At 37.9% G+C, this 26,497-nt stretch overlaps 1 protein-coding gene across 2 annotated transcripts in view; it reads left to right on the top strand.

Annotated features, from left to right (window-relative positions):
* Positions 1–26,497, top strand: part of DOCK2 (dedicator of cytokinesis 2) — a 173,508-nt gene that overhangs the window by 14,647 nt on the left and 132,364 nt on the right. For both annotated transcript variants that reach the window (XM_061348425.1, XM_061348426.1), the window contains exons 4-23: positions 1,078–1,133; positions 1,286–1,382; positions 2,841–2,989; positions 4,510–4,645; positions 7,600–7,754; positions 8,360–8,441; positions 8,919–9,054; positions 9,647–9,722; positions 10,712–10,788; positions 11,138–11,263; positions 12,101–12,225; positions 13,714–13,812; positions 15,127–15,199; positions 15,281–15,384; positions 17,504–17,687; positions 17,778–17,875; positions 18,564–18,653; positions 18,908–19,008; positions 21,545–21,679; positions 24,893–25,001. In XM_061348425.1, the coding sequence (XP_061204409.1) occupies positions 1,078–1,133; positions 1,286–1,382; positions 2,841–2,989; positions 4,510–4,645; positions 7,600–7,754; positions 8,360–8,441; positions 8,919–9,054; positions 9,647–9,722; positions 10,712–10,788; positions 11,138–11,263; positions 12,101–12,225; positions 13,714–13,812; positions 15,127–15,199; positions 15,281–15,384; positions 17,504–17,687; positions 17,778–17,875; positions 18,564–18,653; positions 18,908–19,008; positions 21,545–21,679; positions 24,893–25,001 (2,208 nt within the window). The remainder of the gene's footprint in view (positions 1–1,077; positions 1,134–1,285; positions 1,383–2,840; positions 2,990–4,509; positions 4,646–7,599; positions 7,755–8,359; positions 8,442–8,918; positions 9,055–9,646; positions 9,723–10,711; positions 10,789–11,137; positions 11,264–12,100; positions 12,226–13,713; positions 13,813–15,126; positions 15,200–15,280; positions 15,385–17,503; positions 17,688–17,777; positions 17,876–18,563; positions 18,654–18,907; positions 19,009–21,544; positions 21,680–24,892; positions 25,002–26,497) is intronic.

Raw genomic sequence — 26,497 nt, 5'->3', positions numbered from 1 at the left:
GATAAACACTAACACAGCAAATACCGGCTCTAAGTAAGTTACAACATTCTGAAGCTGTGAGATCAAGAGGAACAACTCTGAGAGCCAATAAATCAGCACTGTGACGGTCAGATCTGTCGTTATCTCAACCCCTCGTGCCCCACGTTGGGCACCAAAAAGAACTGTCGTGGTTTAAACCCACACAGACAGCTTGTTACCCACTCCCGGGGGAATGGAGAGGAGAATCAGAAAGAATGCAACTCCCATGGGTTGAGATAAGAACAGTTTAGTAACTAAGGTATAACACAAATCACTGCTGCTACCACCAATAATAATGATAAAGGAAATAACAAGGGAAGAGAATACAACACCTCATCACCAGGTGACTGATAACTCGCCCCCCCCAGCCCGACCAAGCACTGACCGGTATCTCCTCTTAACCCCACAGTCCCAGCCCTTCCGGGTAACTCCCAGTTCCCTCCCGGGCATGACGTGCTGTGGTATGGAATACCTCTTTGGTCAGTTTAGGTCAGGTGTCCTGTCTCTGCTTCCTCCCGGCTCCCCTCCTCCCTGGCAGAGCATGAGGCCCACAAAGTCCTTGGCCAAACCAAAACATCATTGTTTTTCAGCTCTGTTCCCAGCTGAAAGTCAAAACACAGCACTGCACCAGCTACCAAGAAAGAGAAAAATGACTGCTACTGCTAAACCCAGGACATTATTTAACAGTACTAACCATTTCCTTTCAAGTAATTTTTAATATTGCTAAAGGGTTTCAAAGTCAAAATGTATTACATGTTTTAAGAAGTATTATTAATTCCATAAGATTTCACTAAACTACTGTTTAAATCTTCTGTTTTCTGGGGGAGGACATTGCGGGGGGGGGTGGAAGATGGTGTTTCTCCTGAAGAAATGTAATCCTATGCTTTCTGTGTTTGCAAAAATGGATAGGACAAAACTTCTATTATTTGTCTGTCAGACAAATGCATCTATCTGGACAGAAAACTAGATAGACAGCAGTTTAATTCGGAGATTAGTCATGGTTGTTCCCTAAATGCTCTTGGAGAATAAATGTTGATATTTTTTGTTCTCCTTCAACAGGGAATATTTCCTAAATCTTTCATCCACATCAAGGAAGTTCCTGCTGAAAAGAAAAGGTATTGAATGTTTTATTACACTAAGGATCTTACCTGCCCAAGAATGACTTTTAAGGCTTTTACATGCCTTAAACATGGTAACTATAATATAAACCTGTGAAATTTGATAATCTTTTTCATTTTCATTGTGTTAGAATTTCTTCTCTTTCTAGACATTCAGAAAATATAATACCTGCTGAAATTCCTTTAGTTCAAGAAGTTACCACTACTCTTTGGGAATGGGGAGGCATCTGGAAACAGCTCTATGTGGTATGACATTTTTGCATTCTGCGTGTGGCCTGGTAATTAGTCCTATTCAAGCATCTTGAGGTCTTGTTCAAATTGGTGTCTTTTCTTAGATGCAGGCAGGATCTGGAAGGATTTAAGCAATTAATTCTTCACTACTTAGATGATTACCATTTTCTTCAATGGCTTTAAATGAAAAGGCTGGCTTACTGATGAGGATTAGTGTAACTGCATGCTTTTAGTTCAAACCCTGAGTACCCTGTACATGATAAACTTCTCATAATTGCTCTTTTTAGAGTTGACAAGTTTCAAGATAGGAGCATCAAACATAACTAACATTCATTTGAAAAAGATTCACCATGCTCTTGAATGTTACAACAAAGTTTGTTCTAGTGTGTAGTGGAAGTGTGTAGCTATTAACGACAGGCAGTTTCAAGAAGTCAATCTTTCTACTTTCAGTATCTAAAACTACATCTCTTAAAGAAAAATATTTATTTATCTTTTTTCCATTTTGGAAAAAAAATTTTTTTTTTCCTGTGAGCACTTTTACCAATATATAAAAGTGCAATGAATTTGGAGATATTAGTCAAAAGGGCTACTGCATCAGCATCTGTGTTAACTGTGAGCAAGGAGCCTCTACTCATGGTGGTCTTTTGCATATGCTTGTAATGTCCACAGTGTAGTGTGGAACTTAGAAGTGATAAATGCATTATTTTTTATTTGTCTGTTTTATCTTTCTTGTTGTAACCCTACATTAATCTCCACTGATCCTAGTGACTTGTTTAACCTAAGCCTGATGGACAAAAAGTCAGAAAGTGTTGACTGGAAAAACATCAAAAGATAGTGAATATCCTAGTACCTGCGTAGTCTCTTCTACTAACCCGTTTCAACGACTTGCACTGACTGCTCCAGGATCTCAGCCATTGGATTTTGCTTTTTCTCTAGTGGGGCAAAGAAATCTTGAATATGGGTGGTTTTTCCTCATGAATATATTTCCTGAAACTTGTCACTTCTGAGTGTTCCTCTTGTTAATGTCAACAATTAAAACTTTTAATGTTTCCATGGATGACACTGGAACTGCTTTATTGACTTCCGTGCATTCTCCCACTATTCTCTTGAGTATATTTATACCACAGCATTCTTATCAGTATCTCATACAGACCTAAATTGCTTTTATAATGTTTGCTTTTGATGAGACTTAATTCATGGATTTTAAAAGAGCACAGTTAAACCCAAAATAATGCAATTCCCTATCCCCATACAAACTGTTTACATTTAATGGAATTTCTTTGTGGTCACATGGAAGGTCCTGTCTTTAAAAATTTGTGGGATGAGAGGAGGAAAGAAGCCAGGGCGAGTACTTAGCCTAATTCTTGCTCCTACAATTACTTAGCATTAAATAGGGGACATCCTTGGATTGTCAAGACCAATGCTTCGCTTCAATGTCAAGTTTGAAACCTACTGTTTTGTTTTCTATCTTAGACGAATAAGAAGGAGCAGTTCCAGCAGGTGCAGTCCATGATGTATGACCTCATGGAGTGGCGGTCACAGCTTCTGTCTGGGACTTTGCCAAAAGATGAGCTGAAAGAACTCAAACAGAAAGTCACCTCGAAAATAGACTATGGTAACAAGTAAGTGGCATACATTGCTTTTGGAAAACATGATTTATTTTAAAGCAGCTAGCTAAAACAGAGATGATGATCAAGTTTTCCTCTTTGCAGGTTTGTAACTCATTAATGCAAGATGTAGACGTAATGAATCTTCCTTTTCAAACTTCTGCCTGTTATTCGTGTGGTTATAGTAACTACCATGTTGAGGCTTCTCATAACCAATTGTTATTGCTTTTTCACAATATTCATTTATTTAACTACCGATACATGAGTTTTTCAATTGTAAAGATTTGACCAGATAACTGGCCTTTATATACTTATAACTTCATTGTACTTGGGACTCAAAACGTTTCCAACTTTCACAAACACAACCTACCACCAGTAGTGTTAGGCTACCACTTCAAAAGCATTCAGAGAGGCCTTAGTGTGGTGGATGAATAGCAAAAGTCTGAACTGTACAGAGCCTTTGCTAGAGGCAACGCACCACCACCCTCACCCCAATTTACATAGGGAATTTCCAGGCAAAACTCTGGTTCATAGAAGTGAAACTATCAGGGATAGAATAGCTATCTGACAAAATGCTTTGTTTCTTGCCAATGAAAAGCCACTGCAATACAACACATTTTAGGTAAAAATGGGGTTATCTAGGGGCAAGATATTAAAAACGGCTTGGGATTGTGTAGAGGAAAAGTGCAAGTTGGATAGTATTTGTAAGTGTGAGAGTGTGGGTTTGAGTTGTGATGTGTGAAGGAAACATTGTGGGGAAGGAGTAAAGGGGAATGACAGTGGAGGCTGAATGGGAAGAGGAGATTGAACACCAAATCTGGAGAGGTTGTGGGTAATCATGTAAGGTGATGAAGGTGGCTTGCAGTCTGATACAGACTGCTTCAAACAACATTAGCAGTGTCAGAAGGGCAGCCAGTGCCTCTTAGAAATTGTGAAAAATACCGTCTGGCATGATGTAGTCTGATTTTAGAGAGGCATGGAAGAGTGAGATCCTGGATAGGCAAGAAGGGGTATCCCTTGACTTAGGTGACACTAAGGCACTGTGGACAAGAATGTGTAAGGACATATGGAGGTAAGACCTGAGGTTTTTAACGTTGGGGTGGGGGAAGACTGGAAGGAAAAAAGGCATGATCTGTATGAAAGCAAGAAAGCAGAGCATAGTAGTTAAGTATCAGGACTAGGAGGCTAAGAGAGCAACAGAAAAGCAGAAGCCAACATGAAAAACCTACGCACCTTGATTGCAAAGGTTATATGTTAAAAAGTGAAAGACATGAAGACTGTTTGAAGTCACTGAACATGGTGAATCTACTTTATACGAGAGGCATTAAAATGCTTTTTTGACATTACTGTAAATTCCCCAAATGTATAAATACTGTACAACAGTTTGAGAAGAAAACCATTGGGTTAATTTTTTCTTCAGTGAAATGCTGTTACATGTATTTAAACCTTGAAGCAGCTCCTTGTGCATTTGATCTCTAAGCTTTATTTCTGTAGAAGGAAATAATCCTGCCTTTATGCCCTTTGTATTTTCACAGAATATTAGAGCTAGATTTGACAGTTAGAGATGAAGATGGAAATATTTTGGATCCAGATAAAACCAGTGTCATCAGCCTATTTCATGCTCATGAAGAAGCAACTAATAAAATTACAGAGCGAATTAAAGAAGAAATGGTAGGAACGACTGGTAAACTTAATCAGTTGTACTGGATTTTCATTTTGGTTTTACCTATTAATGGGTTGAAGGTTGTAACCTACCATGAAAGCTAGTGGAAATTTTTGCCTCTGACTTAAGAGTAGAATCACGTTCATTTGTTATAAATATGGCAGAGCCTCAAACTGATTTAGCTGAATTTATGCACTGGATTCAGGCTGTGGGTTAGGATGAAAGTCTGTTTCTAAAGTGGCTTCTAAATCAATTATTGGGTTCCTAAATGGAAATACTTTTCCTCATTCTATCTGAGTTACTGAGTAGGCTGATTCACTTAGTGAATAGTTACATGCTTGGAATTCAGCCTGCAAGCTATGAGTAACCAAAGCTTGCTCTTAGAAGATATTGTGAGAAGACTAATTGTTTGCTCTATGTTGCTTGTTAGCTAGTCTGATGGAGTTGAAGAATTTAAGCTCATTAAAGAGGAACTCAAGTGAACTCAGCATAATCTTGTGAACACCAGAAGTTAGCATGCTTAAGAAAAGCTGATGAGTGCATACATTTCATCTTTTACAATACAAAGAAGACGACTACTCTTCCTTGACCTTTCTCTATATGAAATCTGTTCAGGGATTTGTAAGATACTTGAGTTCTTTCCTGGATTCATAGGAAAGTAAACAGTAATAAAGCAAGTAGTGACAGGACAAGGGGTAATGGGTTCAAACTTAAACAGGGTAAGTTTAGTTTGGACATAAGGAGGAAATTCTTTCCTGTTAGGGTGGTGAGGCACTGGAATGGGTTGCCCAGGGAAGTTGTGAATGCTCCATCCCTGGCAGTGTTCAAGGCCAGGTTGGACAGAGCCTTGGGTGGCATGATTTAGTGTGAGTTGTCCCTGCCCATAGCATTGGGGTTGGAAATGAATGATCTTAAGGTCCTTTCCAACTCAAACTATTCTATGATTCTGAGTTGGGGACTGTGAGAATCAAGACCTTGGGCCCACTGTAGGAGAGGATCTGGCTTGAGACCACCTTAAGAACCTGAATATGCACAAATCCATGGGACCGGATGAAATCCACCCGCAGGTCCTGAAGGAGCTGGCAAATGAAGTTGCTAAGCCACTGCCCATCATATTTGAAAAATCATGGCAGTCAGGTGAAGTTCACAATGACTGGAAAAAGGGAAATATAACCCCCATTTTCAAGAAGAGGAAAATGGATGACCCAAGGAATTACAGACCAGTCAGTCTCACCTCTGTGCCTGGCAATGTCTTGGAGCAGATTCTTCTGGAACGCATGCTAAGGCACATGGAAAACAACAAGGTGCTTGGTGACAGCCGGCATGGCTTCACTAAGGGGAAATCCTGTCTGACCAAGTTTGTGGCCTTTTATGATGGGGCTACAGAACTGATGGACAGTGGTAAAGCAGTTGACATCATCTACCTGGACTTGTGCAAAGTGTTCAACACTGTCCCACATGACATCCTTGTCTCTAAATTGGAGAGACATCAATTTGATGAAGGGATCACTCAGTGGATAAAGAACTGGCTGGATGGCCACACACAAAGAGTTGTGGTCAATGGCTCAATATCCGGCTGTAGACCAGTAACGAGTGGTGTCCCTCAGGGATTGGTGTTGGGACCGGTCTTGTTCAACATCTTCGTCACTAACATGGACAGTGGGATTGAGTGCGCCCTCAGCAAGTTTGCCGATGACACCAAGCTGTGTGGTTCGGTTGATAAGCTGGAGGGAAGGAATGCCATCCAGAGGGACCTTGACACGCTTGTGAGGTGGGCTGAAGTTTAACCTCCTGAAGTTTAACCGTGCCAAGTGCAAGGTCCTACACCTGGGTCAGAGCAATCCCAGACGCAGCTACAGGCTGGGCAGAGCAGCCCTGCAGAGAAGGACTTGGGGGTGCTGGTCGATGAGAAAAATGAACATGAGCCAGCTTCTGTGTGCGCTTGCAGGCCAGAAAGCCAACCGTATCCTGGGCTGCATCAAATGGAGCGTGACCAGCAGGTCGAAGGAGGTGATCCTGCCCCTCTACTCTTGTGAGACCTCACCTGGAGTATTGTGTGCAGTTCTGGTGTCCTCAACATGAAAAGGACATGGAACTGTCGGAACAAGTCCAGAGGAGGCCACAAGGATGATCAGGGGCTGCAGCACCTCCCATATGAAGACAGGCTGAGAAAGTTGGGGCTGTTCAGCCTGGAGAAGAGAAGGCTGCATGGAGACGTCATAGCAGCCTTCCAGTATCTGAAGGGGGCCTATAGGGATGCTGGGGATGGACTCTTCATTAGGGACTTGTGTTCAAGGCCAGATTGGACAGAGCCTTGGGTTACATGGTTTAGTGTGAGGTGTCCCTGCCCATGGCAGGGGCATTGGAACTAGATGATCTTAAGGTCCTTTCCAACCATAGCTATTCTACGATTCTAAGCAAAACACCTAACTAAAAGAAAGTTGGGCCGTTGTGACATTTTAATAATGCCCATGACAAATCACTGGAAAGCACCCTGTGAGTTGTTCTCATCAGTGTCACTGATGAGGTCTTGTTTACCAAACAACAGAATGTCATTAACTGACAATATGAAACTTAGTAGTCTGCAACAAATTGTGTAGACTTGTTTTAAAAATGCATAAAAAGAGCTTTAGGACATCAGACAGTAAGTAGCTGTTGGTGATTAAAGTGGAATGTAGGTAAAACTTAGGAGCCTGTTTCAGAGTCAGTGAACCTCCTCAGCTCTGTCCTTATCTCAGCATGTTATTTGTTTCCTCTTCAAAGAGGTGTATTTTCTTTTGCTAGTGCTCCCAGCTTACTGAAACCCTATAACCATGTGGATAGTAGGCTTTCTGGTGTATCCTACTATGTTCAGACAACATGTCTTCCAGACTTCTAGACTTGCGTCTGTAGGGACAGCTTGATACATTTTCTCTTTACAAGTGGTAGTAATGTAGCTAATTCTTTTCCTCCTTCTGTGTAGTCAAAGGATCAACCAGATTATGCATCATACTCCCGAATGTCTTCATCTCCCACCCACAGTCTGTATGTCTTTGTGAGGAATTTTGTTTGCCGAATTGGAGAGGATGCAGAACTCTTTATGTCGCTATACGACCCCCTGAAATCAACAGTTATAAGGTAAGCTTTCCTTTTATTGCAACGGAGTAGCAAAAGGACCTAGCCAAAATGAAGCAAAATAGCTGCCAACATGCTAGTAATACAGAGGATATGTAAATGAAAGGAAGAAAACCCAAAGGAAAAGGAAGTGTGGGCAAATCTAGTTGTTGGTGGCTATTAAAGAATTCCAAGGTGAGGGATCCCAGGTAGGTTGATGGGAAATTCCTGGACTAAGCATTTCAGAATTTTGGAGGAACCTGAGAACACTTCAAAGTTAAGTGATTATTCTTGATGTGTGTCCAGAGTGAAGTACTGAAATAGGGTGAAGGGGACAGAATGGAATTCATTTATAAGTTCACAGATAGATTAAGATTCTATTGAGTATTCCTGTCAAAAAGATTATGATCACAGTAATGTTTCTTCCAAAAAAAGGTGCCATCCTGTCTTGTGTTGAAATTAATCTGTATAGCATTCTTCTTGTCTGTTTAGTCTGGTATTAGGTTTAAGCACTCACCAGAGACTACTGTCTGTTATGCAACCTTTGTTATGTACTGCGGGTTCTGATGTACTGTTAAAGGGAAGATTTTTTAAATCCCATGACAACAAGATATTTATCTTCGAAACAGTGAGAACTACTTGGTGAGATGGGGGAGCAGAGGCTTTCCAAAGGAAATTGATATGCTCAACAATCTTAAAGTAGTATTCACAGTAAGTGTTCTCCCGTTTATCTTACTTGTATTTGCAAATTGGCTCGTCTTTTCTCTGCGGTCACTGTCAGAACTCCTGAAGATTGAGCAAGGTGAAGAAGGAAGCAGAAAACATCTTGGCAACAGTCACTGAGTGCTTTAAGGCAGTGACAATGCTTCAGTGACCTTTCTTGAAACCAGTTTGCTGCCTCCCAAATTTACTGTTTACTTTATTGTTTTTATCTGCTGTACCTCTTGATTGCTACTGTTTTCTCTATGTTTCTTACCTTGCATTTTCTTCAACCTTTACACTGTCAGGTTTTCCATCCTTTTGTGGGCTCAGTTTGAGTGTGTTTGGTTTTTCTTTCTGTTTTCTTTTTTCTTCTTTTTTAAATCCATTGATTACTGAGGCTCTATTTATTAGTGGAGGTCCCATTTAGATTTCACAACTTGCTTCTACCTCAACTAATCCTTCAGTTCTTTTTCATGTGTATCTTAGGATCTTGGAAATAAAGACCTTAGCCGAGACAAAATTTATCTAGTTTGTCAAATAGTCCGAGTTGGAAGGATGGATCTCAGAGACAGTAACTCAAAGAAATACACACAAGGACTAAGACGGCCCTTTGGAGTGGCAGGTAACTGATATCTCCTGTGCTGACTGTATCTGAGATAGGACAGGACCCATGTAATACTTGTGAATGTTGGACCGTACTATTCTGACATGCCTTGATAGAGATTCAATCCAACCGTATCAGTTGTCTTCCATGTTTGATTTTTTAAGGCCATAACAACAGCACATACATTAGCATTTTCAGGTCAGAAATGTGCTTTTGGATTTATTTTCCTAATAATTCATACTTACTGCTATGCAGTGCAAGCTAAAACAGTGCCAGAGGATAGTAACAGAATTCTTTGCAGATGAAATAAAACCACAACTGTGTCCCAAGAGCACCACCAATGCACTCATACCTGTATTCATGGGATTAGACCAAAAGCAGTCTGAAGTAATTCTCCCTTTACGCAATGTCATGTCTGTAGTGTGGAGTTTGTGCTACATGTTCTGCCCCTAAGGTCTACCCCTATTGGGCTGCACTGCTTGCTAGTGGAAAAAAATAAATCCATATTTAGCTAGAAGCACAAGGACATTAATGTACACCATGCAGAGAGAAGAGAAGCTATTTTGTGATGCTATCGTATGTTTTGATGATTTTTCTGTTACTCTTCTAGTTATGGATATTACAGATATCATAAAAGGAAAAGCTGAAAGTGATGAAGAAAAGCAGCATTTCATTCCCTTTCACCCGTAAGACAGTCACAGATACCTTTTTTTTTTAACAATCAAAAATACTTCTATTGTTTTGGCTGTAACAATCATGAAATATTTCAGAAAAAGTAGTTTTTCCTTTTAATAAGTTCATGTTTTAATAGTGCTAATGATTTAAGTATCTCTTTAAAAGGCATTTAAGACTTAACAAGGGTTACGTAGTGAATGTATATTTCTGTGAATGTGCTCCTTTAGACAGCTGGTCCTGTTTAACAAAACCTGAGTAAAACAGTTACACATGCTCAACAGAAAGCTTTATGCATATAAATAACTAGTAGTTTGTGCATGATTCTGGCTTGGATTTGGGAAAAATCTGTGTAAAAATTGGATTTCAGTTAAAAAGTAGTTGAATTGTCACACATTAACTGCCTTTAAAAGAAATGACAGGCCAGCTGCCTGACAATATGATTATGATACTTGCAGATCAAATGGAGACATGCCAACAGTCACTGGAAACATATTTATGCATTCTACATAGCAATGATGCTCTGTCAAACAGAGAATAAATCTAATTCTGCAAGACCTGTGCACAATGCACTCTCCTATTTTTTCACTTGTTTAAAATTTGATTCACCACGTTTGTTATGTAAGAATTTGTTTCTCATTGCAAAAGTAGCTGAAAATGTTTGAAGTTCATTTGTTCGTCAGGCTGCTTATCAGGGAAAGAGGACTGGAGCGGCATGCTGGTGAATGCACTCACCCTGTGCATGCCTACAAAATAAGCTTTCATATTGTCACTTTGTCACAAAATGCTGTTCGTAAACTTGCTGACTGGATCTTTTTCACTTCAATGGACACATAAGTTTGATGTGAGTGGTCTGCAACTGGGAGTGGCAGTTACAAAATTACAGAGTGTAACACAGTAAGGTGAAGTACTGCAAAGTGGACTGAGCCTTTTTGTCACTTCTGTTCTGAATGGGGTTCAATATGTTTAGCACTTCCTAGTAGAAATTATTGTTTCTCCACAGGGTAGTGGCAGAGAATGACTTTTTACACAGTCTCCTAAGCAAAGTCACTGCATCAAAAGGGGATAGTGGCGGACAAGGTAAAGTGGATTTGTTTGTTTGATTTTAAGTAACAAGGTATTTTTATGGAACTTCATTTTTGATGGTTTACCTTTTAGAGAGGGTCTTTGTTAGAGCTGTATCCCCACAATGGAGGTTGGTCAACTTTGATGGAAGTGAAGCAGCGTGAGTTTGTGGCAGTATCGCATTTAAATTACTAGCTACAGTGTTGTATTATAGAACTTTCAGCAAAGTGAAGTAGAGGAAATGAGTTCTTATCCCAGTTTTGATGGGTGCTGGGGGCAATCATCTGAAGACAGATTTTTTTTTTCCTTTTTTTTTTCCTTGCCATGAATGTAATCTTTGTTGTTGTTATTTTTCTCTCAATAGGTCTCTGGGTAACAGTGAAAATGCTTGTTGGAGATGTGATTCAAACTAGAAAGGACTATCCGCATCTTGTAGACAGAACTACAGTTGTTGCTAGAAAGCTAGGATTTCCTGAAATCATCATGCCAGGTAGGAGGTGCTTTTTTGTGTAATAGGAATGGAGTTCTGTTCTTCCATTCCCTCAGGTAGCAAGCATCACCCGTAGTCTTATTTACTGATTTCTGTAATGGGTAACTCAGAGACCCCTTTGAATTCACTCTTCAGTGTAAGTTTTGTTCCAGTATTAGAGGCTTATATAAAATACTTAAATTCTTGGAAAGTATTTTCTAGTACTGAAACAGAAAACCAAAATTATGACAGACAGGGATAATCCTAGCTCCTGGTACATAGTTGTTTTTTGGGTTTGGTTTTGTTTGGTTTGTTTGTTTTGTTGGGTTTTTTTTTTTGTGTCTTCTAAATAGATTATGGTGGATGCTTACTTGAATTTTAAATTAACCTTATTTTTATTGCAACTTATCACTGTCATTTACTAATAATAAACATATGAGCTCACAATCTGTTGGGGTTTCCAATTCAAGTCGCTGTCTATAGTGCTCCTTTATGAAAACAAACAAAACCACCACAACACAACCCATGCCTCCCTTCAAGTCAAATCTCGATTCCTTTAAAAGGCATGTTGATTAGTTCAGAGGGGAAAAAAAACGAAGGTTCCTCGCGAAAGAGAGCTGTAGATCTGGGAGAAAAGAGTAATGGCCTCATCAGGCACCTCACCAGCAGGTGTCAGTACAGGACGCGAATTTCCTCGAGTGACTTTGAGGATTCTTCATTTTGTTCGTTTCACACCTCAGTATCTGCTTAGCTAAGAATAACAGCTGAAAAATTAAGTTCAGGCGGAGAAAAAATTGACCCCATGCTCTCACAGCTTTTTCATTGGGTTTTTCTTTAACTTTTCCATTTCTTGTGTAGGGGATATAAGGAATGATATTTATATTACATTGCTGTATGGAGATTTTGATAAATACAACAAAACAACTCAAAGAAATGTGGAAGTGATAATGTGTGTCTGTGATGAAGAAGGAAGAGTGATGCCAGTAAGTTTCCTTTTTCATGTATGGTGGACATAGATACATGAGTTGCATTTTAGAAGTAACGCTGAATTTCCTATAAAAATACCTTTGTAGAAAACCTTACAGTTCCCCCACGTGTGACATCTTGTGACTGATAAGTTTCATGGTGTTTAAAGTGGTGCATCTATTAAAATCTTATAAATGTCTTGCATTAAACTGTACCAAGAAATACCATTGAATGACCTATTTTAGCTGTGGCAAGAACAGATACTGTTTCTGACAAATCTGCATCTCCAGGGTTTTTCTTGTGGAAGGTCCCAGAGGAATGCAATTTGCCTGCTAAAATGTTAGAAGTACCATTTCTGCTATATAACAAGCCATTGGTTTGTGCCAGGAAGGCTGTGTCATTGTCCCCTGAAGGAAGTATGTAGACAATAACTAAATTAGTGACAGCAGAGGAGCGTAGACACTGTGCACATGCAACATAAATATTTACAGTGTGTTTTTGCTTGTCTAATTGCATTTTAAGGAGTTTTTGCCTTTTCCTCAGGGTGTTTTAACACAAGGGGGATTTTTGGCCTTTCCTTTTCTGAGCTTTATACTGTTCATTAAGTAAGTATTGTGATCATGAGGGTGAAACCATAAGGACACTTCTTGAGATGAAATGAAGATGGAGTAACTCACTGTGGTTCAGGACTTACTAAAATGAGTTTATGAACTACAATTAAATGCTTGACCTTAAGGGTATCTTTAAAGCTTGAACGAAGAAAACCCTAAACCCATGTAATGCTTGGAGTCCACACAACAAATTGTAACCCTGATTCCAAAACACTATCTATACCTATGAAAACACCTAACCACATGACTTGCATTTACAGAAGTTAACTCTGTTAAATTGACTTCGGCAATCTCTGTCTGTTGACAGGTTATATGCTCAGAACACATATACCAAATATGTCTTACAGAAATTAATCTATTTGCAATGCATTAAATATTGTATTCCAGTGTTATACATGTTCAGTTCTACATGAGCATCTTTTCTCTAAATGCTAGGAGAAAGTGGTTTTGTCACTTTGGCTACAAACTGAAATATATGTTCAGTTCGTGCTTGCTTTCTGTGGGTGATATGCCTTATATGTTATGGCAACAATTTTAGAACTCAATTGAAATGCTGTTGAATGCAAATAATAACAAAAGTAACTGATTTTCTCTTTTAGCCTAAAAACTCAATAAATTAAAACCCATGAGTTCATACTAATTTCAGTGTTTCTGATTATCCATAGATCAAAACAGGTACATGTTCACTAAACAGCTGCTGGCTGGCTGTGCTTAGGTATCAAGCTAGTTTCAGCTGAAGAGCTAGCACAAGATTTACCGTTACAAGTAAAAGGCATTTTGTTCCAAGTGAATGTCACAGAATCATAGCAAACAAGCCTCTTGGTTGTGCTCCGTTCAATGATTTGCACAAGTTAATCAGCCACTAAGCGCTGTTTCTTCCCTCCTTTTGGTAAGAATGCTGTTTGCTTGGGAGCGGGGGACAAACCCGTGAATGAATACAGATCAGTTCTCTACTATCAAGTCAAGCAGCCTCGTTGGATGGAAACACTGAAGGTATGGTGTAGATACTTTCCACCTGCCTTTTTCTCTTCATTTCTTTTTACCTCACACAGAAAGTTGCATGCCATCAGCTTTTCCTGAAAAATAAAAATCGTTCCTGACTACAGCTGTAAGGATGGAGCCTCACTCATACATCAGCTGTCAGAGATACATGGTTACTGAGGCTGAAAATTTGGCCTAGAAAACAATGCTAGGATTTTGTTTAGCAAAATAAATGAGGTCCTCTTAGATAACCTTCTGTCCTAACATGGCTCATAAAGAATGAAACATTGCATTTGTTCTATTGCAGTGAGACAACGGGCATGCGGAGCTCCAGTTGCATGATTAAACCCACAAAACACTCAAACAAACAAAAACCCCATACAACCCATATTGCTTCTCCCCAGTATTGTGACTAGAGACAAAAAAATTGTCTTGGATATCTTTTAAGGCACACCAATAATTATCTGGATTTACAGTCTTTGACTGGAAAATGCTCAGAAGCTTCCAGCACTTCTTATAAAGAATGTCTCAGGCTTGCTAGCAAGTATGATTTTATTTTTAAGATGACTGTGGAAAGCAATATTGTCATGTATGATGAGTTTATAATTATTACACCAAAGTGTGTTGCTGAGATTGGGCAGGACAGGGAGGGAACAGAGGTTGGAACAGAAACTTATTTGTTGCTTTGAAAACATTGAGCCATTCTGGTCATTGCTTATTGTATTAGTTTTAAACATTAACAAGTACTTAATATGAAAGAGTGTTATGCAGTAAGGTTTTTAAAGGGAAATTGTGAATGAACACAAGGGAATACAAGTCTAAAGTTTCAGAACTGTAAACGTGATAATGTGAAAGTTTGTTCTTATCCTTATGCAGTTGAGCTTTTTTGTTATGTATTTGTTATAATTATACCTACTTTTTTCACTCAAATTTTCATACCTTTTTCACCTGTTTATTAAATGGGTTGTCAGTTTATGTGAATGAAATAGAAGTTTCACAGAGCATAATTTGGTTCAGTTAACGGGGTAGATAATAAGGCTGCAGTGTGCTTATTTTCTAGTGTACAAGCACCTGTGTGTTTTAACTCACTGGGTTCAGTGCTTCATTTCTTTGGTGGTGCTAGACTTTGAGCAAAGTTTAACAGGTAATTGCTTATTAGCCAGCACTTCTGCTACTGTGATCAGGCTCAATAGTTTTAAATGGGCTGTGAAAGGCATGGAGCCAGCAGAAGCGGTGCTTATTTGTTCTAAAATAGGAACTGGTTGGATGTGAAACCAGCTTCTGCCTCCCCCATAACTCTACTTGTTTTTTCTGATTTTAAAAAAGGTAGCAGTCCCTATTGAAGACATGCAAAGGATACATCTGCGCTTCATGTTCAGACACAGGTCATCTCAAGAGTGTAAGTAGGGAAATTTACTTTAGTGAATATTCATTCATTAATTTATTAATTTCAGTCAACTGAAAATATTTTTCTTTGTAGCTAAAGATAAAGGAGAAAAGAATTTTGCAATGGCCTACATAAGACTAATGAAGGAGGATGGAACAACTCTTCAGGATGGCACCCATGATTTGTTAGTCTTAAAGGTATTGGATCAATTTTTTACTATCCCCCACAACACCTTTTTTTCGCACTGTTGTCTTTAACTGCATTGTGTAATTTCTTAGTGAAGAATTTTCTATTATTCTGTCAAAGAGAAATATGGTTTTCATCTGAACAGCAAAAAAAAAAAAATATAACTTGCTCCATGGTGAGTAAACGTTTTAAATTGTAATTAGGCAGAGATGGTTTCTAAGCACAATGAGAAACAGCTACTCTTCCTACTATTTTTATGGAAGTTTGGGTTTTTGGCCTTCCATAGTATAGAGGAAATTATGCTGAAGCTCAGTACCTGAAAGGGGGAGAGGAGGAGGGAAATGTTTTGATTTGTTTAGAACCTTTGTCACATGAATAATCAGGCAATGTAATCTTAGAGAACTGGTTGTTTGAAACTGCTCTGTGTAGTTAGTCAGGTACAAAAGTGAAAGTTTCAGGAATTTGATTAAAATATCTTCCAGTGCAGAAGAAATTTTACTGTAGGTATTAGTGATCATTTCTATGAGCTAGTTTGCCTTAACATTAATGGCAATCAAGATGCATATGACTAGATCAAGTAGTTTAGATAGTGTAACAAAAGTTTATGGCAGTGTATTTATTTTCTCTTCATTGATGCCAACATTGATAAATACTTAGACCAGAAGGAAAATAACAATCATGTTGTATGACTGTGTGGTTAATGTTGGTTATGAAATTCCATCTAGCTAATTTCTCATCAATGCAGTAATTTTTGCTTAAGTGACACCATAGATGAGAAACGCTAAATGGAGTTGACCTAGTTTGTTTGGGAGACATAGACAGATTTTCTGAATATATTTGGCTATTCTAGTATTAAGAACTGTAGCTGTAAACTCTAAAAGTTTCAAGCAGTCATACGTCTGGCCTCTCCAAATAAGTAATTTGAAAACTGAAGTTTAAACAGTGTACTGTGTTTTTACTGCCTTCAGGCATTGAATCTTTTTGAGAGACTTTTGGATCAAGATGTCTTTTCTCCTTTTTTCTGTCTAACTTGTCTCAAAAAGGAGTCAAGGTTTTCTTTGGGTTCCAGAAATTCTGAGAAGTAATTATTTGGCAATCTTCATACAATCATAACAGTTAGTAATGCTGTCTTGCTGCATAAGGATTTTGCCTTTGTCTGTCTAGGTCTCTATATAGTCAATTTTAAATCTTCTTGTCTGAATAGGAAGTAGTCTGCACATCTGCACAATTGGTCACAGAACTACAGAGTATTATTCTAGATCACGGTTTCTGCAGCTCCTTGTTTATGCACAATTGTAGATTAAGGGTCTGCATTTGAATCAGATCTATGACAGTGCTTTAGGTTTAAGTATCAGCTCTTAAACTCATTGGTGGAACTTTACTGAGCACAGTTTCTGAAGAAAAATCGTATCTCTAAGCATTTAGTATGATTTTTATTGTCTTTGTCTAAAAGCTGCTTTGCAGTCTGCAGTATGAATCAAAAGTTGAGATGCAAAATAATCTGTGAGGGCTGTGGCATGCAACTTGATGAAATAAAGGGTGAAAAATACCTGTTGGTTCTCTGGTTTTATAGTGTTTATTCTACTGAACAGCATAAAAACTGTGATACCTGTGTCAGTTACTGCAGCATATTGTGTAATTTAAATACAGTCTTACCATGCTCTGATCTTTGGTAGTGCTGCTGTTCTTTCCCTGCGCTGTCCTATTTTCTTCTTAACTTGTAGGCATACATCATAACTGTGTTGCCTGTATCCTGTGTACAGTCTTGAAGGTGATGCTCAATAGTCCGTTGCGGTTTGTAGCTACTGACATTTTAATGACAAATCAGCTCTTTTACTGTGATGCTGATCTCACACCTCACAGTTTCTTATTGCACCTAAAAAAACACATACCCTTTATAACTTCAATGGGGTATTTTCCCTACGTGTTCATTGCAGCTTTTCTTGCTAACATTGGCTCTGGGTTTACCTGTACTGAGTCATGTTGGGACTTGGGTATTCTTTGTCTTTTAGTTCATGTATTTAAGCCCATAGCAACAGAGCTTTTTGTTTATTTCTTATGAAGTACAAAATAAATCTAATTTAAAATCCAGTGTGCGAAATATGTAATAAGTGCTATGTTGCTTTTCAGGGGGACAGTAAAAAAATGGAGGACGCTAATGCTTATTTGACATTACCTTCTACACGTCAACACATAGACAATAAAGGAGCAACCATAGGCAGGAACTCGAGTATTGCAGGGGGGCTTTCAGTAAGCTCACGAGATGCATTTTATATTTCAACTCTTGTTTGTTCTACAAAGCTAACTCAGAATGGTATGTATCTTCTAAACAGAAAAACAGACATTTGTACAAATGATAAATCACATCTTAAATTTTATTGTCTGTCCATTTATTTTCTTCTAGTGGGGTTACTAGGTCTCTTGAAGTGGCGTATGAAGCCAGAGCTGCTTCAGGAGAACCTGGAAAAGCTGAAGATTGTGGATGGAGAGGAAGTTGTGAAGGTATATCTCTATGTAGTTATTTCCATAATGGTTATTCTTCATGTCCTTTCATAGCATGGCAGAAATAAAATGCTGCAAGTTTCAAAAAGAAAAAAAAAAGAAATTGAAGGGTCACCTAGGTAAAGATAGGAACTTAAGGTAGCCTCTCAATTACGCTTTCTTTAATGAGTGTCATTCAGTGTAATGCCTTTCTTAGGGACAGTTTGCAAAAGATTTCTATACTATTACATTTGTGTTACTCTTCAATACAAGCATTAGATGTTTCTGGACAGAAGGAAGGAGGAAGGAGAACTTAAAACAGAAAGGAAGAAAAAAAGTGAGCTTTGAATCAGACCACAGACATGTAAAGTGTGTTTTTAACCATCATGTATATGTGACAATAGCAACTACTACTCAGTATCACTAAGAAACTAGGAATACAGTTTTAGACAGTTACGTTGTTTATATAATATTTTTAGCTTTTCCATAGACTTTGAGCTAGACATTTATTATTTCCTGCTTATGGTCTGAGGATGTAAGCTCTTAAAATTAAGGAAACTAGAGCCTAAATCCTTGGGAATGTTTCCTGAATATAAGTGACTTTTCAGTGAAGGCCTTTAAAATTCAAACTTGAGAGAAACCAGGTCTACTCTCTGAGAATTGACAGGTTGTATTGGTTGCCAATTTGTCTTTTCATGTTGTTTTATAGTTTCTCCAAGATACGCTAGATGCCCTGTTTAACATCATGATGGAACATTCCCACAGTAATGAATATGATATTCTCGTCTTTGATGCACTGGTAAGAATCAGCATTGAAGGATTTTATCTGCAAAGTCAAGAACCCTGTATTTCTGAATGGGCTATCAAAATGTTTGTTTCAGGGAATGTTTTAAAATCTCTATGGAACAGCTGCAATATTACTATTTTCACTGAAATGTAAATTTCTTTTAAAACTCATAAATAATAGATTGTAAAAAATATTTCAGAAGATTAATATTTAACATTTAAAATATGTCTTTATGAAAAATGCTGATTATGTCCACGTCTGTTTAGATCTATATCATAGGGCTTATCGCAGACCGTAAGTTTCAACATTTTAACACTGTTCTGGAAGCGTATATCCAGCAGCATTTTAGTGCAACGTTGGCATACAAGTAAGTTTGTTTTCTTTGATTTCTTTTTCTTTGCTGAATCTCCATCATCACATTAAGCAAAATAAATCGTGTTTGTGACTTTTCTGATGTAATTTATGGTGACTGTGGTTTTAATGCTTCCATATGCTTATCTGGGAATAAACCTGCCTCTGAGATAGATATATGATTATGTGTAGAGTTGACTGACAGTAATTAATTTGTAGTTAAATGATTCTTTTGGTTTTCATTTTCTCTTGTCTGAGCACTTCACCTGTACACTGTCAAATTTGTTAAAATATACTTTGCTGTAAAACTCCTTTCTATATTCTTGGCCTTGGAATGCCTTAAGTGAGGACTTGAGGATGTCCTTAACCTGTTTATAAAGGTTTCTATGTCTTCTTTTACAGCAAACAAACTCATGGGGGAAAGAAATTTTCTGGGAACTGTCAAGTCTTCATGTGTAGCTCACAGTTAGCTGCTGCACCAGGCAGGTTTCAGTGCACTGGCCTAGAATTTAGGTGTTTGTTATGTGGTCTGCTGTTAACTGGAGTTTGAGTATTTGTTAGATGGCCATGGCAGTGGGCAGGTGGACAGGCTTGTGGTGGGGCTTGTTCCTTTTATTTTTGGAGCATCCAGGTAATGCCCAGATGGGAAGACATGGCCTCATAGAAAAGAATAAAAATAAAACTCTGCAGTCATGTTATACGATAAATTTAATGCTGGATTTTACTGTATCTAAGTTTTCCCAGATTATGGTAGGATAAAATTGCTTTGAATGATGAGGAACAATAACATCTTCGGTTGATGCTGATATTGGGGAAGTGCTATAACAGGATAATTGGGTTTTTTTTAATCTACCTGAAGACTTCTGGCAACTTAATGGGATGGCAGATTGAAGCTGAACTTGAATTTGGGATATGAATAGTAGATGGAAGACTTTAGCTGAATGTTTGGAATAGTTGAGAATGTCTTGCAGTTTCCTGTGCTGAATTTGCATCAGTTCCAACTCAACAGGAAATGTCACACAGATTGAGCACTAGAATATGAATTTGCTGTGCTGAAAGGCAGTAGTGCACAATCAATCCTTTCTCACATTCTGGGAAAGGTGAAGTTAGCATTGCTGGGCTCAGAAGGCTCAAGCACATACTCTTCTTTAGTCCTCCATCACTCCGTATGCAATAAAAATGTTTAATTTAATGCTTTATATTATTGTGAAGGAAGAGAAGGTTGGCTATGGACATTTGGGACAGCCTTATTTGCTTAATGTATTTCTAAGATTTACCTAACTGGGAGTTTCTGATGGTTTTATCAAAGTCACAGAGGCAAAATGGTTTTTATGAGTATTCCTCATATCATGAGTTTCCTTGACATCATTGGTTCCATGCACATTGTGGAAGATGGACTGTGTTTCAAGTGTAGTTGGCAGTATCAGCAGTTAGCTGTCTATGACCTAACTGAGGAAGGAAACACTGTGTCTCAGGCATATTATGACATATTATGAAATTGTATTTTGGCCAGACTGTTAGTACACTAACTGGAGAAGACCTGTTTGTTGTTCAGTTCCTATTTAGTTATCCATTTGTACCTAGCTTTTATACAGGACTTCACATTGACTGTTGAGGGACCTTGAGTGGACCGACCCTGCATGCAGGTTGGATAAGTTTTGTTACAACTCAGTCAAATTACTGAGCTGTGACCTCAGAGAAGCTGTAAAAAGGAGTAAATAGAAACACAATGGGTGTAGTGCTCAGAAGGCTGAAAGGCTGAAAGCATGATATTTTGGACCTGAAATGTAAGTTAGGCTCGGGCAGTGGGGCTGAGGATGTGTCTGTTAGTTACACAGGTGGAGAAAGATATATTCACACACAGATGTATATATTCTCTGTGCGACTGCAAGCAGTTCTTGGTGCTATCATTTGCATGCAAGTCTGTTCCAAATATCATTGTGATCATTTACTCATGTTTCAACAGTCTAGTTGGTGAACTGTTAAGTTTTGTCAACATGCAAGCGCTTGTTTGGTTTTTGTTGTTTTGGTTGGTTGCTTTGCTTTGCTTAGGGTAGTGGATGGGATTTTTGTAGTGCTAGAAAAAAAAACAAAGCAAACCAACAAAAAAAACAAATGAAACAAAACAAAACCCCACAAAAGAAAAACAGAAAACAAACTAAAAACAATCCCCCAAATCCCCTTAACTCTTATAGCTGCAATAAGCTCAATATTATATCACTATTAGCCGAATCGTTTAAGATGAAACTATAACTATAAATTAAGGGTCTTAGTTTTAGATGAGCTTTTGCACTTTATCAGGTAGTGTGCTTAACAACAGATTGCCTTTGGATACAAAGCAAGGAAGTGTTTAAATGAAAGGAATGCTTTAAGCCAATATTGCTGTGTACCAGAATATTGTACTATTTTTACATGCAGTTAATTTAGAGCATGTCATAACATTTGGGGGTGTGTGCTTGACTAAGCAGAAACATTTATTTAGAGTAGCCAACCAAGTTAGAGAAGTTAATTAGGAAATTAATAATTATTTTTAAAATGTGTTATAACTTCAGGAAATTAATGAGTGTTCTGAAGATTTATCTGGACACCTCCAGCCGAGGAGAGCAATGTGAACCTATCCTGAGAACCCTGAAAGCACTGGAATATGTTTTCAAGTTCATTGTTAGATCAAGGACATTATTTTCACAGTAAGTACCCAGGCAATTGCCATTTCACTTGCAGCTCAATAACAGGACTAGAAGTAAAGCTGAGAAACAGAAAATATCGGTTCCAGAACAGGACTGTATCTTTTGTTTTCACAAATAATACATAAAAACTGGTAACTAGCTCAAAATACAGACATACTGGAATATTTGTTTTGAGAGGGAATGTTCAAAAATCTGCTTTCTGATTCACAGTGTAAGTTCCAGCTACACGTTCACCATCATCTGATACTGTTCAGTAACAGCAGCCGATTTCAAAGGGTGATTATTCTTCGTGTCAGGTGACTTGGCCTAAGACCAATGGATGGCCAAATGTGACAGATGGCTTGAAGCTCGATGCTTGTCCTTGAGATCACAGTGTTCAGCAGCTCAGACTGTGCATAGAACAATGCAATTTTCAGTAATAATTGTCCATTTGTATTTAGAGTTTCAGATCTCTCCAGTTAAGGAATTTATATTTACACATGGACCCACACTTTATGGACACACATAAAAAGGGTGTAAAGCTGTGTAAAGAAGATGATGCTTATGAGAATAGAACATTAGTATTTCAAAGCTTTATTTTAAATTTAAACTTAAATTTTAAATTTAAGGTGTTGTGGCAAAAGGGGACAATTAGAGTTTTGGCGAAGGAAGCATCATGTGGAGGATTGTGGAAGATGTTTTGTGTGGAAGGGTTTTGTTCTGGGGAGTACTTTAGTCACCATTTTAATTCCTAGTAATAGCTGCAGCAGCGTTAGACAGTCTGGCAAGTGAGGTCTGAAACTCTAAATTCAGTTGGATAATTACAATTATAGGCAGTAATAGCTCTTGCAAACAGTAGCTTCAGGCAAATACAACCAAACAGTGAACAGTATCATCTGATACTGTATATTCTATCTGTGATTCTATTTATCTCTAGATATTGTGATCTAACTTTTTGTAGACAATTTTCTATTGTCAGACTGGTCATGAAAATAAAGAAAATGTGGAAAAGAAATGGATTAATGTATTTTCTTCCCATGAGAAAAGTTAGGGTTTACAGTTGAAGTACTTTACTTTCAAAGGTTGAGATTAGCCTTCTTGGAGACAAATATTTTGAATTAATAGAGCTGAGACAGATCTTTAGATCATTCTCTCATTAATTTGATGGGCTGCTGAAGAAACTAAGCTGCCTTGCTGAAAGGTAAGAGACGTTACAGAGTGGAAATTGTGTAGGAAAGAGATGAATAATGATTTCTAATGTTAGACATAAAATGGGAGACTTTTTTTATCTTGTTGTCAGGCAGATACATTGATGATAACCAAGTTCTACTTTAATTTACATTCATTCAATCAATCCTGTGGAAGCGGTATAGAGATGTCATGAAAGCAGATTTGTTTTTTTACTCCAGTCAGCTGAACTAAGGTTAAGTCGTGCAGCTGTTTGTTCAGTAGCTATGTTTTGCTGAAAGGTCATATACATAGTGAAAGGTTTGCATAATACAGATTCTGAAAACATGAAATGTTTGCTTTCCTCCTTTCATTTGCCTATGCATATGTTTGTGGCTGAAATTCATGTGCGCTCTTGGGATGAAGTTGTTTCCAAGCAGATAATTAAACATCTTTTTTAAATCACTTTCAGAATAAGTGACTTTAGTTGAAATTTAACACAGAAAATTGTTCCTCAATGGAAGCTAGATCGTGAGTCAGGAAATCGTTATAATTCTACCTGGCATAATGAATCCTAGTGGAATTTTTAAAAGCATGTTTAATACATGTTGTGTGATGCTTCTGCATCCCTCCTTGCTCCACAGGTTGAGTCAAGAGAACTTCCAGTTTCCTCTTGAATTAAAACAATAGGTTTAAGAAACTTCTTTTACTTTTGCAGCAATGTTTTACAGCCAATAAAAGTATCAGTGCATTAGTCAAGTAATTTAAATGAGCACTTAGACAGAGACAGTCACATTGACACAACTTCCGTTTACTTCATTCCCATTGAAAACCAGTTTCAAATAGCCCCTCATGCCAAAATCTCCAGTTGTTTCTTTTTTTTTTAAATCAAGTGAAACCCAAGCTCCTAAAATACGCCTTGATACTAAATGAGATTGCTTTTCTATGTACGTGTGCTTGTACTAAAACTTACTTGTTTCAAGATCCGTTTGACAACTCAGTTCAGGTATCACACCTCAGTAGGGCCATACCTCAAGCAGTAAGTATTATGTATGTTTTTCCTCTGCAGATGATGGTTTGGATCTTGGGGTTCCTTTTCAAGTACTGACTTATATCTCATTGACAAGCAATAACCTGATCAGTGCAGAGGTCATGGGCCTGAACAGTGTAACTGTTTCCCTTTCCTCAAAGCTTCTTGCCAGTCACTGTATAAATAACAGTTTTGACATTTCCTTGCTGTAGACAAAAGCTCTTAATTTGCCTTTAGGTCCTTTAAGGAACTCAAGTTTCAAGTTGAAAAGAAAAGAACATCATGCTGGCATATGTGACTTGATAAAGAAGGATTTTTCTCTTCCGGTAGAGAAGGCAGTGTTCTGATAGAGAGGTGCAGTGTTCAGTTTGCAGTGTTCTACGCACATTTCTGACTTCTCTTGCTGCCTCACTTTTTTGCTTAGCTTGTTTAACTTTTGACAGCTGTTTCAGGTAATTAATTTACCATGTCACCAGTGGTTTTTACTGTTTATGGAGGCAGCATTTAGTATTAATAGCTAGTATGAATGATACAGGAGAGAGAATCTGAAAGGTTCAGCCTTTAGGACAGGGAATAAAGAAATAATAGAGTGCACTTAATTTAAGTGTGCTATTTCACTTCTGAGCATCAAGCAGAGACTTTTCAAAAAGCAGACTGGTTTATGAGGACAGTAAATATAACTGTTTGGGAAAATGGCAGTAACAGAAGAAACAAGCAGTGAGAATATGTGACAAATATCTTAGAGTACCTTTGCCCCAAAGTCACTTTGAAAGTGAAACAATGTGCTTACATAAGCTCAAATCTGGGAGGTACCATTTGTTAGAGGATTTTAAATGGAATGGAAATGCTTTTGTTGTGTTCAAGATGAAGAATTTCTACACCATGCAGTGAACAGCAGATATAACCCGTTGGTGAAACACCTAGGTACATAATTTTGGATCAACTTTAAATATATTTGTAAGGTAGTGTTAAATCTGGTACATCTAGGACTATGACATTTTCTGTTTCTGAAGAAATTACCTGATGTGTCTCAACAGATTATATGAAGGAAAAGAACAAATAGAATTCGAAGAATCTATGAGGAGACTCTTTGAATCCATCAACAACCTGATGAAAAGCCAATATAAAACTGCCATTTTATTGCAGGTTGGTGTGTGTGTGTAAACAAGAAGTTTGCTTTGGCTTTTTGTATGATTTGGTTTGTGGGCTTTTTGTTCTTTATAAATTAAGGAAAAGACACTTGTGGGAAACTTATTTTTTGTGTCTCTTTTGTAATTCCCCCTTACTGGAAGACTGAGTTGCCTAACAGAGTTTGAAGCATGAGCTGAACACGTTAGGAGAAGAAACATTTATGCGGCTGTATGAACGTAGTATGTGAAAGAACCAAAACACAGGTGCTGGAATCTTTCAGGGAATCTAATGAAGTGCAGCTGTCAGTGGGAGCTGAATATTTAATTCCTGAGTTTCTCCAGATAATGCTAAACAGGGATTCCATCATTTTAGTTTGAAAAGTAAACAAGACAGTATCAGCCTTTCGGAAGTATGTCATTTAAACAACAACTGAAAGTAGGATTAAGGCTTCGCATTCGTGTCAATCTTAGTTATTCTAACACTTTGGAATCTCATGTGAAGAAAATTAGAAAAGAAAGAGCTGGTAAGATCATTAATAGCAAATAATTGGTATGTGGTTCTGCATTAAAATAGAAAACTATCAAGGCTTTCTATAAAGTAGGAAGCAGAAGATTTTACTAGACAACTGCAATATTGATGCTTTGTATATTCTATATTATGTAATAATTGTATTTATTGGGCTTGACTTTTCTTCTTGTTTTGTGTTTTGATTTCTTTTGATATGGCTTATACTAGAAATGAATTGGGGGTGTGTAAAATAAAGGCATTCCACTCCATTGTAAACTCTATGGGCATGCCAGTCGTAGTAGCTTTCACAATGGACAATATTTTCCTGTGCCTGTTTGGAGAGACTTCAGTTATGATACTTGAGACTCCTACTATGGTAGGTGAATATGAATTGTCCATAACAGGCCAGGAAAATTGAGATGTTTTTCTCACTGGGTGAGAAGGAGCAGGAAGGGGTAGAAGTAATTTCCTAAGTCTGACTCCTTCTAAAGACAACACTGCTTTTTCTTTCTTCCCCCCTGCCCCATATTAAGTTTTGGCATGACAGTGATAGATGATATAGTAGTACAAAGTTAATTTTTCAGGGTAAGGAAAGGTGGTTATGCAGAGCTATTACAAATACACAGGTCTCCATAGTTGTTACATTTTGCATACCCAGAGAGGAAAGTTCACGAAGTCTATTGGAAAAATAGACAAATAATCAGAGTATCAAAGTAGCCTTAAATTTGAAGTGATCATTGATATTAATTAAGGGGGAACATAGATTGCTAGAGATCAACTGAATGAGTTCAAGTGGATTATACTCTGATGATAACAGACAAGAAAGTTTAAGGAGCTATGGAGAAAATTAAAGTAATTGACTTTCCCAGGATATTGAGACTTAAAATGCAGAGTTTGCAGAGCCTCAGAATGTGAAATCTTAACTTTTCTTTAACCCTCAGTTCTCCAAATACCTCTGACGTTTAGCTCTTGAAGATTTAAAGAATTCTGTTGACACCTGAAAT

The sequence above is a fragment of the Neopsephotus bourkii genome, unplaced genomic scaffold (assembly GCF_033783945.1).
Source record: "Neopsephotus bourkii isolate Nb327-2 ecotype Australia unplaced genomic scaffold, CSIRO-AGI_Nbou_v1 NB_357, whole genome shotgun sequence".
Classification (NCBI taxonomy): Eukaryota; Metazoa; Chordata; class Aves; order Psittaciformes; family Psittacidae; genus Neopsephotus; species Neopsephotus bourkii.
This window is presented reverse-complemented; position numbering and strand designations above follow the sequence as displayed.